Source organism: Scyliorhinus canicula, chromosome 12 (assembly GCF_902713615.1).
Source record: "Scyliorhinus canicula chromosome 12, sScyCan1.1, whole genome shotgun sequence".
Classification (NCBI taxonomy): domain Eukaryota; kingdom Metazoa; phylum Chordata; class Chondrichthyes; order Carcharhiniformes; family Scyliorhinidae; genus Scyliorhinus; species Scyliorhinus canicula.
Genome location: NC_052157.1, coordinates 118,487,062 through 118,501,549, shown reverse-complemented (window position 1 = coordinate 118,501,549; position 14,488 = coordinate 118,487,062). Strand labels below are relative to the sequence as shown.

The following is a 14,488-nucleotide window of genomic DNA, read 5'->3' as shown; positions in this document are numbered from 1 at the left end:
CAGGGCAGTGAGATCGGCAGAGCAGTGAGTCTCGGCAGAGCAGTGAGATCGGCAGAGCAGTGAGATCGGCAGAGCAGTGAGATCGGCAGAGCAGTGAGATCGGCAGAGCAGTGAGATCGGCAGAGCAGTGAGATCGGCAGAGCAGTGAGTCTCGGCAGGGCACTGAGTCTCGGCAGAGCAGTGAGATCGGCAGAGCAGTGAGTCTCGGCAGAGCAGTGAGATCGGCAGAGCAGTGAGATCGGCAGGGCAGTGAGTCTCGGCAGAGCAGTGAGATCGGCAGAGCAGTGAGTCTCGGCAGAGCAGTGAGTCTCGGCAGAGCAGTGAGATCGGCAGAGCAGTGAGATCGGCAGGGCAGTGAGATCGGCCGAGCAGTGAGATCGGCAGAGCAGTGAGTCTCGGCAGAGCAGTGAGATCGGCAGAGCAGTGAGATCGGCCGAGCAGTGAGTCTCGGCAGAGCAGTGAGTCTCGGTAGGGCAGTGAGATCGGCAGAGCAGTGAGATCGGCAGAGCAGTGAGTCTCGGCAGAGCAGTGAGATCGGCAGAGCAGTGAGATCGGCAGAGCAGTGAGATCGGCAGAGCAGTGAGATCGGCAGGGCAGTGAGTCTCGGCAGAGCAGTGAGATCGGCAGAGCAGTGAGTCTCGGCAGAGCAGTGAGATCGGCAGAGCAGTGAGATCGGCAGAGCAGTGAGTCTCGGCAGAGCAGTGAGATCGGCAGAGCAGTGAGATCGGCAGAGCAGTGAGTCTCGGCAGAGCAGTGAGATCGGCAGGGCAGTGAGTCTCGGCAGAGCAGTGAGATCGGCAGGGCAGTGAGTCTCGGCAGAGCAGTGAGATCGGCAGAGCAGTGAGTCTCGGCAGAGCAGTGAGATCGGCAGAGCAGTGAGATCGGCAGAGCAGTGAGTCTCGGCAGGGCAGTGAGATCGGCAGAGCAGTGAGTGTCGGCAGGGCAGTGAGATCGGCAGGGCAGTGAGCCTCGGTAGGGCAGTGAGATCGGCAGAGCAGTGAGATCGGCAGAGGAGTGAGTCTCGGCAGGGCAGTGAGATCGGCAGAGCAGTGAGTCTCGGCAGAGCAGTGAGATCGGCAGAGCAGTGAGTCTCGGCAGAGCAGTGAGATCGGCAGGGCAGTGAGATCGGCAGAGCAGTGAGTCTCGGCAGAGCAGTGAGATCGGCAGAGCAGTGAGATCGGCAGAGCAGTGAGCCTCGGTAGGGCAGTGAGTCTCGGCAGAGCAGTGAGATCGGCAGAGCAGTGAGTCTCGGCAGAGCAGTGAGTCTCGGCAGAGCAGTGAGATCGGCAGAGCAGTGAGATCGGCAGAGCAGTGAGATCGGCAGAGCAGTGAGTCTCGGCAGAGCAGTGAGATCGGCAGAGCAGTGAGTCTCGGCAGAGCAGTGAGATCGGCAGAGCAGTGAGATCGGCAGAGCAGTGAGATCGGCAGAGCAGTGAGATCGGCAGAGCAGTGAGATCGGCAGAGCAGTGAGATCGGCAGGGCAGTGAGATCGGCAGAGCAGTGAGTCTCGGCAGAGCAGTGAGATCGGCAGAGCAGTGAGATCGGCAGAGCAGTGAGATCAGCAGAGCAGTGAGTCTCGGCAGAGCAGTGAGATCGGCAGAGCAGTGAGATCGGCAGAGCAGTGAGATCGGCAGAGCAGTGAGTCTCGGCAGAGCAGTGAGATCGGCAGAGCAGTGAGATCGGCAGAGCAGTGAGTCTCGGCAGAGCAGTGAGATCGGCAGAGCAGTGAGATCGGCAGGGCAGTGAGTCTCGGCAGAGCAGTGAGATCGGCAGAGCAGTGAGATCGGCAGGGCAGTGAGATCGGCAGAGCAGTGAGATCGGCAGAGCAGTGAGTCTCGGCAGAGCAGTGAGTCTCGGCAGAGCAGTGAGTCTCGGCAGAGCAGTGAGTCTCGGCAGAGCAGTGAGATCGGCAGGGCAGTGAGATCGGCAGAGCAGTGAGATCGGCAGAGCAGTGAGTCTCGGCAGGGCAGTGAGTCTCGGCAGAGCAGTGAGTCTCGGCAGAGCAGTGAGATCGGCAGAGCAGTGAGATCGGCAGAGCAGTGAGATCGGCAGAGCAGTGAGATCGGCAGGGCAGTGAGATCGGCAGAGCAGTGAGATCGGCAGGGCAGTGAGATCGGCAGAGCAGTGAGATCGGCAGAGCAGTGAGATCGGCAGAGCAGTGAGATCGGCAGAGCAGTGAGATCGGCAGGGCAGTGAGATCGGCAGAGCAGTGAGTCTCGGCAGAGCAGTGAGATCGGCAGAGCAGTGAGATCGGCAGAGCAGTGAGATCGGCAGAGCAGTGAGATCGGCAGAGCAGTGAGTCTCGGCAGAGCAGTGAGATCGGCAGAGCAGTGAGATCGGCAGAGCAGTGAGTCTCGGCAGAGCAGTGAGATCGGCAGGGCAGTGAGATCGGCAGAGCAGCGAGATCGGCAGAGCAGTGAGTCTCGGCAGAGCAGTGAGATCGGCAGAGCAGTGAGATCGGCAGAGCAGTGAGATCGGCAGGGCAGTGAGTCTCGGCAGAGCAGTGAGATCGGCAGAGCAGTGAGATCGGCAGGGCAGTGAGCCTCGGTAGAGCAGTGAGATCGGCAGAGCAGTGAGATCGGCAGAGCAGTGAGATCGGCAGAGCAGTGAGATCGGCAGGGCAGTGAGATCGGCAGAGCAGTGAGATCGGCAGAGCAGTGAGATCGGCAGAGCAGTGAGATCGGCAGAGCAGTGAGATCGGCAGAGCAGTGAGATCGGCAGAGCAGTGAGTCTCGGCAGAGCAGTGAGATCGGCAGAGCAGTGAGATCGGCAGAGCAGTGAGATCGGCAGGGCAGTGAGTCTCGGCAGGGCAGTGAGATCGGCAGAGCAGTGAGATCGGCAGAGCAGTGAGATCGGCAGGGCAGTGAGTCTCGGCAGAGCAGTGAGATCGGCAGGGCAGTGAGCCTCGGTAGAGCAGTGAGTCTTGACAGAGCAGTGAGATCGGCAGAGCAGTGAGATCGGCAGAGCAGTGAGATCGGCAGAGCAGTGAGATCGGCAGAGCAGTGAGATCGGCAGAGCAGTGAGATCGGCAGAGCAGTGAGTCTCGGCAGGGCAGTGAGATCGGCAGAGCAGTGAGTCTCGGCAGAGCAGTGAGATCGGCAGAGCAGTGAGATCGGCAGGGCAGTGAGATCGGCAGAGCAGTGCGATCGGCAGAGCAGTGAGATCGGCAGAGCAGTGAGATCGGCAGGGCAGTGAGATCGGCAGAGCAGTGAGATCGGCAGAGCAGTGAGTCTCGGCAGAGCAGTGAGTCTCGGCAGAGCAGTGAGATCGGCAGAGCAGTGAGTCTCGGCAGGGCAGTGAGTCTCGGCAGGGCAGTGAGTCTCGGCAGAGCAGTGAGATCGGCAGAGCAGTGAGATCGGCAGGGCAGTGAGCCTCGGCAGGGCAGTGAGCCTCGGAAGGGCAGTAAGTCTTGACAGAGCTCACATCCCTCTCTAAAACTCAATTAAACTGCTTTTCTGCAAAATGTCTGGTACACTTGCTCCTCCCGTTAATTACATCATTTTACCAAGCTGAAACACAACCGGCGGAATTCTCCGTCGGAGGAATTCTCCGTCGGAGGGACCCTCCGGTCCGTCGGCAGCGCACCCTCACCCACGGGTTTCCCGACGACGTGGTGGGACCACAACGGGGAACCCCATTGGTGGGCTGTGGGAACGGAGAATCCCACTGCCGGAGAGGGTGCGCCACTGTTATTGTATTTGTCGTGCTGCATTGTTATAATTGTTACAAAATCCATCATTGCAGAAAGAGCATGCAGATTGGCAAATTTAAACCCATTAACTGGGGAGGAAAGTTCACCTCAAAATGCATTGAAAAGCATCCTGATGTCCATCAATGCCAATGGAATGTAATTGTGCAAGGGGAATACACATCCCAAACATACACATTATTCAGAATGCACAGGGAAAACTTTGGTCCAAACCTTCATCCGGTACATCTGGTGTTGGTGAATTTCTGGGGTTAAAGTGTGTGTGTTTCTGTTTCCAGTTACAGACATTGCAGTTGGAGCGAGAGATGATTCTAGCCGGTAACCGTAGGATGGCTGAAGATAATCTCAGTTTGCAGCCTCGGCTAGATGACAAGAAACTGCATTTGGCCAAGAAATACCAGGAGTTGCAGGAGGTGACTGTAATTTATGAGTGCAAGCAGAGAAAACTGGGTAAGCAACTCTCCTTCTGAAACGTGCTGCCTTACCGTCACCTCCCCCGAATATTGATTCTAGTCAGCCTTTTCCTGTATACCTGCACACGCTCCAGCACGCACACACAAACACACCCCGCACAAACACACTTCACACAATACACACACCCCACACACACAAAGCACTCAAAATATACGCACAAAAACCAAACACAGCCACACAAAAAAAATGCAGACACAAAACACACACACACAAACACACTTCACACAATACACACACCCCACACACACACAGATGAAAGGAACAGTTGGACAGCAGTGGTTACAACCCCCAATCGGCCGCATCACTAGGTCGCAATAAAAATTAAGTTCAGCCTCCAAGCTGGTTTATATCGCAGTCTAAATTTTCCAATTCGCATTATTTTAACATCAATACAATTACAATACAAGTTGCCACAAGCTAATGGAAAAATCAAGTTATCACAGTTAAAACACAAACATGAAATAGAATTTCATAGAATTTACAGTGCAGAAGGAGGCCATTCGGCCCATCGAGTCTGCACTGGCTCTTGGAAAGAGCACCCTGCCCAAACCCACACATCCACCCTATCCCCATAACCCAGTAATCCCACCTAACCTTTTTGGACACTAAGGGCAATTTAGCATGGCCAATCCACCTAACCCACACATCTTTGGACTGTGGGAGGAAACCGGAGCACCCGGAGGAAACCCACGCACACACGGGGAGGATGTGCAGACTCCGCACAGACAGTGACCCAAGCCGGAATCGAACCTGGCACCCTGGAGCTGTGAAGCAATTGTGCTAACCACAATGCTACCGTGCTGCCCGTCAAATGTGACCAATGGAGAGAGAATACAACATGGGAATAAAAAGGGTTAAATTATTACAATAGGTTCTGTAAATTTAGCTTGCATTCCCTTGAGTTCCAATCTAATTGATGTGCTGAACATGATGAAAGCATTTGATAGGGTTGACACAGAGAGGCTGCTTTGTCTTGTGGGAAATCCAGAAAGAGTTGGCATCATCTTAAAAGTAGAGCGATTTAGGAGTTTAAGAGTGAAATCAAGAAGCAGTTCTTCCAGAAAAGGGCAGTGGAAATGTGGGCTCAGCTTCCCCCAACAGGGATGCTGGGATAATTGAAATCTCAAAGGATTGGATCACATGTTTCAAAGGTGAATCAAGACAACGAGTGATGGGACAGATTCCTGTTCCTGAGTGCTCCACTGACATTCAGCACCTTCAGGGGAAGAGGGCAGAAAAATAGGCGGGGGGGGGGGGGGGGGGGGCGGGGGGATGTTTTCATGAGCGTTGACATTTAAAAAATAGTTGTCAACAATAATAGTAACTGCTGGAAATGACAGAGTAAATATCATCACTTGCGTGAATGTTTGAACCATGCTCCGCCACATTGCTGCCGTAATCTCGTGCTGCCTCCAATTGCTGTGTGGGAGGCCGATCAAAATCATCTGCTTGCTTTTATTAACCTCACAAAGAGTGAGTGTAGGTCAGACACTTGTTACCACAAGACTCCTAGTGTGACACCTTTCAGGCACTGCTGCACTGTGAATCGAGCTGTGACTCAGCATAAACTCAGACAAATATGATCAAACAACATTTTGCATTTATCTAGTACATTTCAGTGATAAAACATCAGGAGCACTATCAAACAAAATTTGACGCCAAACCACAGAAGGAGATAAAAACAAAAACTGCTGGACAACCTCAGCAGGTCGGACAGCATCTGTGGAGAGAGAAGGGAGCTAACATTTTGAGTCTGGATGACTCTATCAAACCCTTCCTTCCCGCTCCCAGCAGCAGCGGCCGAGGAAGATTCCGCCCCGAGTATCGCATGGATCAATGCAATGCCCAGACTGGAATTAGCATACAGAGAGGCATTGCACTTGTACATCTTTGCACTGTGTCACATCACACTGTTCAATCCACACGGTGACAACATTTGAAACCATAAAGGGAACAACATGCCCACCACAAGCAGGACCTAAATTAAACCACAGTTTAATCTGGATTAGCACAGTCTTTCCACTGATACATTTTAAGAAATAATTCTTGGGATGTGGGCTTTGTTGAAAAGGTCAGCACTTAATGACAGTTAGTAATTACCCTGAAGAAGGTGGTGAAAGATTTGAATCGCTGGATGGTGGTTTTGATCCAGCTGAGCTAGGTCAGTAAGAGTCAACAGCGTGGATTCAGCCAGGCAGATGTCCTTAAAGCACAGTAGTGAACAAATTGGATTTATAATAATAATCTTTATTATCACAAGTAGGCTTACATTAACACTGCAATGAGGTTACTGTGAAAAGTCCCTAGTCGCCACATTCTGGCGCCTGTTCGGGTACACAGAGGGAGAATTCAGAATGTCCAAATTACCTAACAGCACATCTTTCTGGACTTGAGGGTGGAATCCGGAGCCCCCGGAGGAAACTCACACAGACACGGGGAGAACGTTCAGACTCCACAGACATTGACCCAAGCCAAGAATCAAACCTGGGACCCTGGAGTTGTGAACAACATCTCACAACTTCAAGGTCACTTTACTGATATCAGCTTTTTATTTGCAGATTTTTAAAACAGAATTCAAGTTCTCAAACTGCCATAGGGTGGAATTATTAATCTAGGCCTCGAAATTTCTGGTGTAGCAGCATAAGCATTGCTCTGCCTCTCCAATAACTCAACCATTCCACTTGCGTGATGTGTTCCATGGTTTCTGATCAGTGCTTGCTGGTTATTAATCCCCACTTGATGTCTGAGACATATCAGCGGTTGACTGCCAAGTAACCAATCAAATCGCCCGGCCCAAAACCCACCACAACCCACGAGGGAGGGGATTGACTCACCTCGGGTGGCTGACTAGGAGCTAAGGGGGAAATGCTGACACTGGCAACAAACCCACACTGATTTGATTGTTTGGCACTTGCCAGAGGCTGTCAGCTCCTGGCAACAATCACACGCCACCATCGAGGATTCCGTGAGGTTCACAGATGGTGCCCATGAAGCAGATGGATGAAGTCGCAGAAGCAGATGGTAGTCGCAGTGGAGCTTATTTCATGGTCACTTGGTAGGATTTCCCCGGTGCATTGTTTGTGTGCAGAAGTGCATCCTCATTATCTCCTCATTACAGAAGCTCAGCTCGGTGGCTACTCCCATCTGCTTTTATCCTGTAGCTGCGGGGCCTCTCCACAAGTATAGGTAAGCAGGGACACACAGCTGTTCACAGAACCTATGCCAGTTTGGAAATAAATCAAACAGTTTAACTGCTCTAATAATCTGATGAGAGCACACTATTTAAAATTCAGTGCAAATGGTTGTGGTACTTCCACCAGAGGCTGAGCGACCGTTCTAAAAACTTACATATTTATAAAGCATTGTTCAAAATCTCGGAATGTCTCAAAGGAAGTTATAGCCAATGAAATACTTTGGAATCCCAGTCGCTGTTGCAATGTCAGCAAACCCGGCTGACAATTTATGCACAGCAACGGTCCCACAAACAGCAAGGAGATAAATGACTTGATACTTTGTTATGGCGGTCGAAGGGATCTTTTTCATCCTCCTGATAAGGTGCAGGAGCCTTGGTTTAACATCTTATCACAGCTCCCTCAACACTACACAGAGGTTTTCAGCTGAGGTGATGTCCTCAAATCCTTGAAGCCAGGGTATTCTGAGTCAGGTGCGAAAGCCCTACCACGTGACCAAGGTTCACACATGTTCTCTTCACCAAAACCTCACAGGACTTGGCAGGAGATTGAGTGACTTGCCTTCTCACTGAGCTAGGAGCCGGAGAAATGGAAACACTGAAAAACTGCAATAAATTCCCAGCTAAAGAACCCACTTCTAGATGCATATCGATAGAAAGTAACCAACCCCAAGAAACCCATTCCCTTTTTTATAATCAACCCCCTGACCATTTATCTTCTTACCTGACTCAACTATCTGACATATGTACTGTCTTCCCACCCACCTTCTCACTAATCGACCTGCCTATCATCTAACCTACTCACTTACACAGTTACCTGATCTCTGACCCACCTAATTCTCATCTACTCATAATAATCCATCTTTAGCTCTTTTTCGCTGCTAATGTAACCCAATCTACTTATAATGATTTCAGTATGTTAATGTATTTGTGGAATGTTGCTACGTATACATTGACTGTATCATTTGCCTATGTAACAACAATGATTGTGGACTGATTTTAACATTATATGTGGGTGGGTTTTGATTGAGTTAAAATCTCACCCAGTGTGTTTCAAAAGCAATGCATTTGTTTTAAGGATATGAAGGGCGCCATATAAATACAAGTTTTTTTAATGTTTGAAATCTCACACTATTATAATTGCTATTATAACTATTTATCAGGGCAGTTTGATTGTACTGTTTTTTTCAGTGTTACAGCAATTGCCGCATTTGTGATATTGTTAACCTGCCCCATTTGCCATATGAATGGGTAACAGCAATACAGATGGGGTTGATCATTGTCCTTAACTAGGTTCACTGTGATAGTCTTTGAGGATGACTCAGTGACTGCACTGCATTCACCAGCACTTCAAGCACCTGCGTGGTGTGTTGCTAAGTGTGATTTTACTTAATTGCTCTGTTTAATAACCTTTCCTCTAGAGTCGGCAGGTATCTTGCCGATACCACCACGTGGTTCAAAGCCAAGTGCTGATCAATAACTCAATACACCAGTTAGTAAGTTTCAAACCAAAACACATTTATTATACACACAGTCAATCACTACTCATGCATTAAACTCTACTTACTAGACTATCACTACAACTAAAGGCCTATACTTAGCTTTCTAATGGCCCACCAGGTCAGAGGAACAATGGTCTTAGTCTGGGTCTGAATCTGCTGGCTTCAAAGCTGGTATGGAATAGTAGCTAGGAGCATCTATCTCGTAGCGTGCGTTGACTGGAGACTTACTTGGTTGGTGCAGCTGCTAGGCAGGTCTCTCCTTGCTGAGAGTCACGGTCAAGAGTTCTTCGAGAACTGCCAAGAGAGTGAACTGAACTTGGGGACACTACTTTATAGCCCCCAGGGGTTTCGCGCCCTTTTGGGCGGCCCCGGACTTGGTCCCAATTAATTGGACCATGTCCCAATCGTTTCAATCGATTTCTCCAATACTGGAGCTGTTCCCTGATCGTTGGGCGGGCCCTATGTGTCCGTTGGCCTGCCTTTGTCCTGGCTCCCGCTGGCGCCGGGGAGTCTGTCTTGGTCCCGATCGCTTTAATGTTTCAAATTGTTCCTGGGGATTGCTCATTAGTATGTAGATGGCTATTGGTTTCGGTTCTGTCTGGGTTCTGCAAGTCTTAATACACAGGAAACCTTGCACCTGCTTGTTTTCCTGTGGCTGGCCAATTTTCCCATTATTCGTTGCGGGCCTCCATTTTGGAATCGGGAAGTGGCCAACCCAGGTGGCTACAGGTGGAGTCCAGGGTTTTGGTTAAGGTCAATGAATGGAAGAAAGTAGAAGTTAGAATAATTTTTATTGTACCGATGTTCTGAAAATTGGGGAAGAGAGACAGAATGATACAATCCATCATAGCGTTCATTTGGGCTCATGGTATAACACTTAAGGACAAATGGCATAAGATGAAAAGGTTGAGAAAGAAGTGTTGCAAAATGTTTCCTCCGGAGCTCGATTACGTTAGATGGAATCTACGATAGAGAAGTGTGTGCATGGCCTATTGCCGGCATGGGATTAATGGGCTAACATCCTCTCTTCCAGATGGGCAAACAGTGAGTGGATGACTCAAGCCTCCATTGATACGGTTGTGAAGCTACCAATGTACCATAATAAACTGAAGCAATCTTCCTGCCAGGTTATCACTCAGCCATCTGGGATAGTTGCCTGTCTCCACTCATGCAACCTCTTTCTTATTGGTGACTGTTAAATGGCCCCATGTGACTCTAAGTTTGAGGATCTGTCTGGAGGATGATGTGTGAGGATGCTGGTTGCTGTGGCACAGTGTGTTGACTCCCAACATTTCAACTGCTGGTTGCAAGAGGGGGCAAAATTGTGAATTTTCACAGAAACCCCCCCAAGTCTATCACTAGAAGTTGGCAGCAATTTGATGGATTCTGTCCAGCGGACAATTAGCATTGCCAACCCTCCACGATTGACCTGGGGTTTCTAGGTATTGAAGATCAATCTCCAGGACACTTCATTATAAATGCAGAATTTACCATGAACCAACACAATTTAACCGAGGGGGTGGAAGTGAGGGCTTAAGTGGGTCGGTGCAGACTCGATGGGCCGAATGGCCTCCTTCTGCACTGTATGTTCTATGTTCTATGTTCTACTGTGTGCAAACCTGGAGAAAAATGACCGGGACATGAAGAAAGATTGTGTTTTTTTTTGGATTTTCTTTGAATATCTCTCTGCCAGATATTAAAAATATTGAAATGAGAAATAAAAGGCTGTTTGGCTGATGCTAGTCATCATCCGATTGGGTAATGAATCTTTCTGCTTTCCAGTTGGCGTAGGAAGTCAGTGCGTCAGAAGGATGGATGTGTTGGTCAATTAATGGCTAGAGCTTGGGGGAAAGATATGTGGTGAAACCTCCGGGAATACATTTGGTCGGGACAATAGGTTACCAGCATATGCTGCTGTAATTGCTTGACGCTACAATCTGCTGATGTGGCCGACTCTGGTTTCTGTCTCCACAGCTGCCTATCTGGAAAGACAGAACCCCAGGACTGCGCTGGAGCTCCTGCAGAGAGACGCAGTCAAAACCGAAGATGAATCCGAGGTGAGGGTTTGACAAAAACAAAATCCCCGCGGGCCCATTTGTTAACCCCCGTCACAAACTGCCAATTTGTAAAGCGGAGACGTTATTTAATGATGTGCAGCGAAATGAATATTCAAATATCCCTCGGTTTACTTAATTTGTACTTTTATTTATGTGCTCTCAATGAGTTTATTGTTATGGTGTACACAGGTCCAAATGTTACAATTTGGCTGGGGAGGGGGCCTAGGTGGGGTGCTCTTTCAGATGGTCGGTCCAGACTCAATGGGCCGAATGGCCTGTAGAGATTCTTTAATACGGAAGAAAAGGGGGTACAATTTAGGTTGTGTAAAGAATATCTTAAGCTAGAGTGAAGGAAGACAGAATAATCTGTCAGGGTACAGACCCTCTGAAATAATTACAAATGTAACACTGCTTTCATATTAGACTGTCTGACTGAGAGATGTGAAGGAAATAATGTAAACACACCCGAGACCAAAATCCTTAGTCTAAGTGATTTGACCGAAATAGGTTTAATTTGATTTTCACACCTCTTAATCAAATGAGTTTGCACTTTTTAATGTTATTTTGATTGTTCTGCGGCTCTGTACATCTGAGGTTACAGCCAAGCTGGGCTCTGAGACGTAATCGAGGCTGAAGGTTCAGGCTTGGTGAGATATTGAGCTGAGGTCCTGACTGCTCTTTCAGTTACGTTTTAACCACCTCTGATGTCATTCATAGAAGAACATAGAACATAGAACAGTACAGCACAGAACAGGCCCTTCGGCCCTCGATGTTGTGCCGAGCCATGATCACCCTACACAAACCCACGTATCAACCCTATACCCGTAACCCCCCCCCCCCCCCCCCCCCACCTTAACCTTACTTTTTAGGACACTACGGGCAATTTAGCATGGCCAATCCACCTAACCCACACATCTTTGGACTGTGGGAGGAAACCGGAGCACCCGGAGGAAACCCACGCACACACAGGGAGGACGTGCAGACTCCGCACAGACAGTGACCCAGCCGGGAATCGAACCTGGGACCCTGGAGCTGTGAAGCATTTAAGCTAACCACCATGCTACCATGCTGAAGAGAGGGATGTTTTCTGGTGTCCTGGCTGCCACATTGACTGGTCATTCTTCGTAGTCCTGTAGGCAAGAAACGACCGATTTCTTTACGTCACTTCAAAATTGGAGTTTTCTTGATTTTACACTCTTCCCTTGAAGAATAATGTGAAATAATGGAAGAATTTGCAAGCTGATTAACAGTCTGACAGGGTACATTGTGAACACATCAACCTTTCATGGTGGTAACCATACTCATGCCGCTAATTGGGTCATTACAGCAGAAGGGTTTTATGTGTACCCACAAGTTATTTGGTGGTAGGGGTGGGTGTGGTGGAGGGAATGGGGTGGGGGACATCCATATATATTCCAATGGATGATACCATAATTTTTCAAAGTGTCAGTTCCGGTGATACACATTGAATATTCAGCCGCTTGAACAGTTTTATTTCATTGTGATTCAAGCCGCGTTTGTGGTGGTTTGCCTCTGATAAGCTCATCCCCAGGAACCTAGGGCGGAATTCTCTGACCCCCGCCTGGTCGGAGAATCGCCCGGGGCCGGCATCAATCCCGCCCCCGCTGTGTCCCGAATTCTCCGCGACCGGAGATTCGGCGGGGGCGGGAATTGCGCCGCGCCAGTCGGCGGGCCCCCGCGGCGATTCTCCAGCCCGCGATGGGCCGAAGTCCCGCCACTGTCAAGCCTCTCCTGCCGGCGGGAATCAAACACCTACCTGACCAGCGGGATTGGCGGCGCGGGCGGGCATCGGGGTCCTGGGGGGGGCGCGGGGCGATCTGACCCCGGGGGGGGGGGGGTGCCCCCACGGTGGCCTGGCCCGCGAACGGGGCCCACCGATTGGCGGGTGGGCCTGTGCCGTGGGGGCACTCTTTTTCTTCCACCTTCGCCATGGTCTTCACCATGACGGAGGCGGAAGAGACCCCCTCCCCTGCGCATGCGCCGGTATGACGTCAGCAGCCGCTGATGCTCCGGAGCATGCGCGGACTTCTGCCGGCCGGCGAAGTCCCTCCGGCCCCTTCTGGAGTGGCGCCAAAGGCCGTTCACGCCAGCCGGCGGAGCGGGAACCACTCCGGCGCGGGCCTAGCCCCTCAATGTGAGGGCTTGGCCCCTAAAGGTGCGGAAGGTGCGGCCCGACGCCGGAGCGGTTCACGCCACTCCGACACACCGGGACCCCCAGCCCAGTTGGGTAGGGGAGAATCCGGCCCTAATCTCTGTCATCAGTGAGGCGCTCCTTTTAAACTTCTCCCCAGCACTTGTTCCAAGTCTAATCAGGGGGAGGTAGCTGCACCACATTTTACAGGGCGAGCCCTCAGCAAACTTCACGATGGGGTTGAGCAGAGGCGGGCCCATGAACGGGCAGAACTCCAGCCAGCAAAGTGACCAACCCCGACTGGAAGACTGTGGCTACGATTGTCAGTGACAGCTCACTCCAAAAGAGGAAGGGACTGCAGTGTCGTAAGAAGGTGAATGACCTTCTTCATGCATCCAGGGTACGTCTCCCTCCTAATGTCTCCCACAGCACTCCTTAACACACCCCCCACACCTTCACAGTAATCTCACTCCCACACACCTCGCAGGGTCACACCATTTGGTGTATGCCACCCTCTCCCTATAATCCCCCCAGTAGATCTGGTGCCCCTCAAATGCCTACACCCACTCACCTCCCACACATGCCAGACTCCATCCCTATCTGACATGGCATGAGTCCTGCCTACACTCTTCCCATTTATCTCATTGCAGGATAACCTCAAACACAACAGGTGTCATCGGGCACAGCACGGAGTAGCGCTGGAGCTCAAGACCCTAGCCCCATTTGAGGAACGAGCCCTTGAGCTTGCCGCGGGGAACAGGACCACTCCTGTGCAGAAGGCAAGGTCAGGGCCAGAGACACAAGATACATCCACCAATGGCGCAAGTCTCAGGTGAATGATCTTTCTCCTTTCAGTGCTCCCCTGTCCCTCACTAATGCCATTGCCCCCTCCAATTGCAGGTCAATCAGCAGGCCTAGGGATCCAATACTCAGAGGGATGCCAGAGCCCAAGACTTTGCTGAGTTGCAGGCCAATTACATGCTCCTGGGTCTGGTCATCCCAGAGCTGCTGGAACAGCAAAGGCAGAGTCATGGGAATCAGGAAGAGATGTCAGCATACCTCCTCGGACTGCAAAGCCAACTGGAGAAGTCCCACTGCCTTCTACCTGAGGAGATGGTGCCATCAGCCTGACATAACGAGGCCAACACTGTAAGGGTGGCGTCTGCAATGGAGACCTTGGCACATGGTGCACTCCATGGCAGGAGTGTCCAATCCATGGTCCAGCCCATGACCTCTATGGCTGAGGGCATGAGCTTCATGGTGTAGGCACTAGTGGGAGTCCAGCATCAGAGAACGGCGGGGCTTCTGGATCTCACTCCAGCTGCCCCGCTAGCCCATGGAGGGATCCCCCTGCATTCACCGATGCTCAAGACTCTCATGTGTTCTCTAGTTATGAGGATGTCA

General features: G+C 50.8%; 1 protein-coding gene across 2 annotated transcripts in view; it reads left to right on the top strand.

Annotated features, from left to right (window-relative positions):
• The window catches only part of LOC119975122 (vacuolar protein sorting-associated protein 37D-like), a 102,028-nt gene that overhangs the window by 71,718 nt on the left and 15,822 nt on the right, over positions 1-14,488 (top strand). For both annotated transcript variants that reach the window (XM_038814681.1, XM_038814680.1), the window contains exons 3-4: positions 3,988-4,159; positions 10,850-10,932. In XM_038814681.1, the coding sequence (XP_038670609.1) occupies positions 3,988-4,159; positions 10,850-10,932 (255 nt within the window). The remainder of the gene's footprint in view (positions 1-3,987; positions 4,160-10,849; positions 10,933-14,488) is intronic.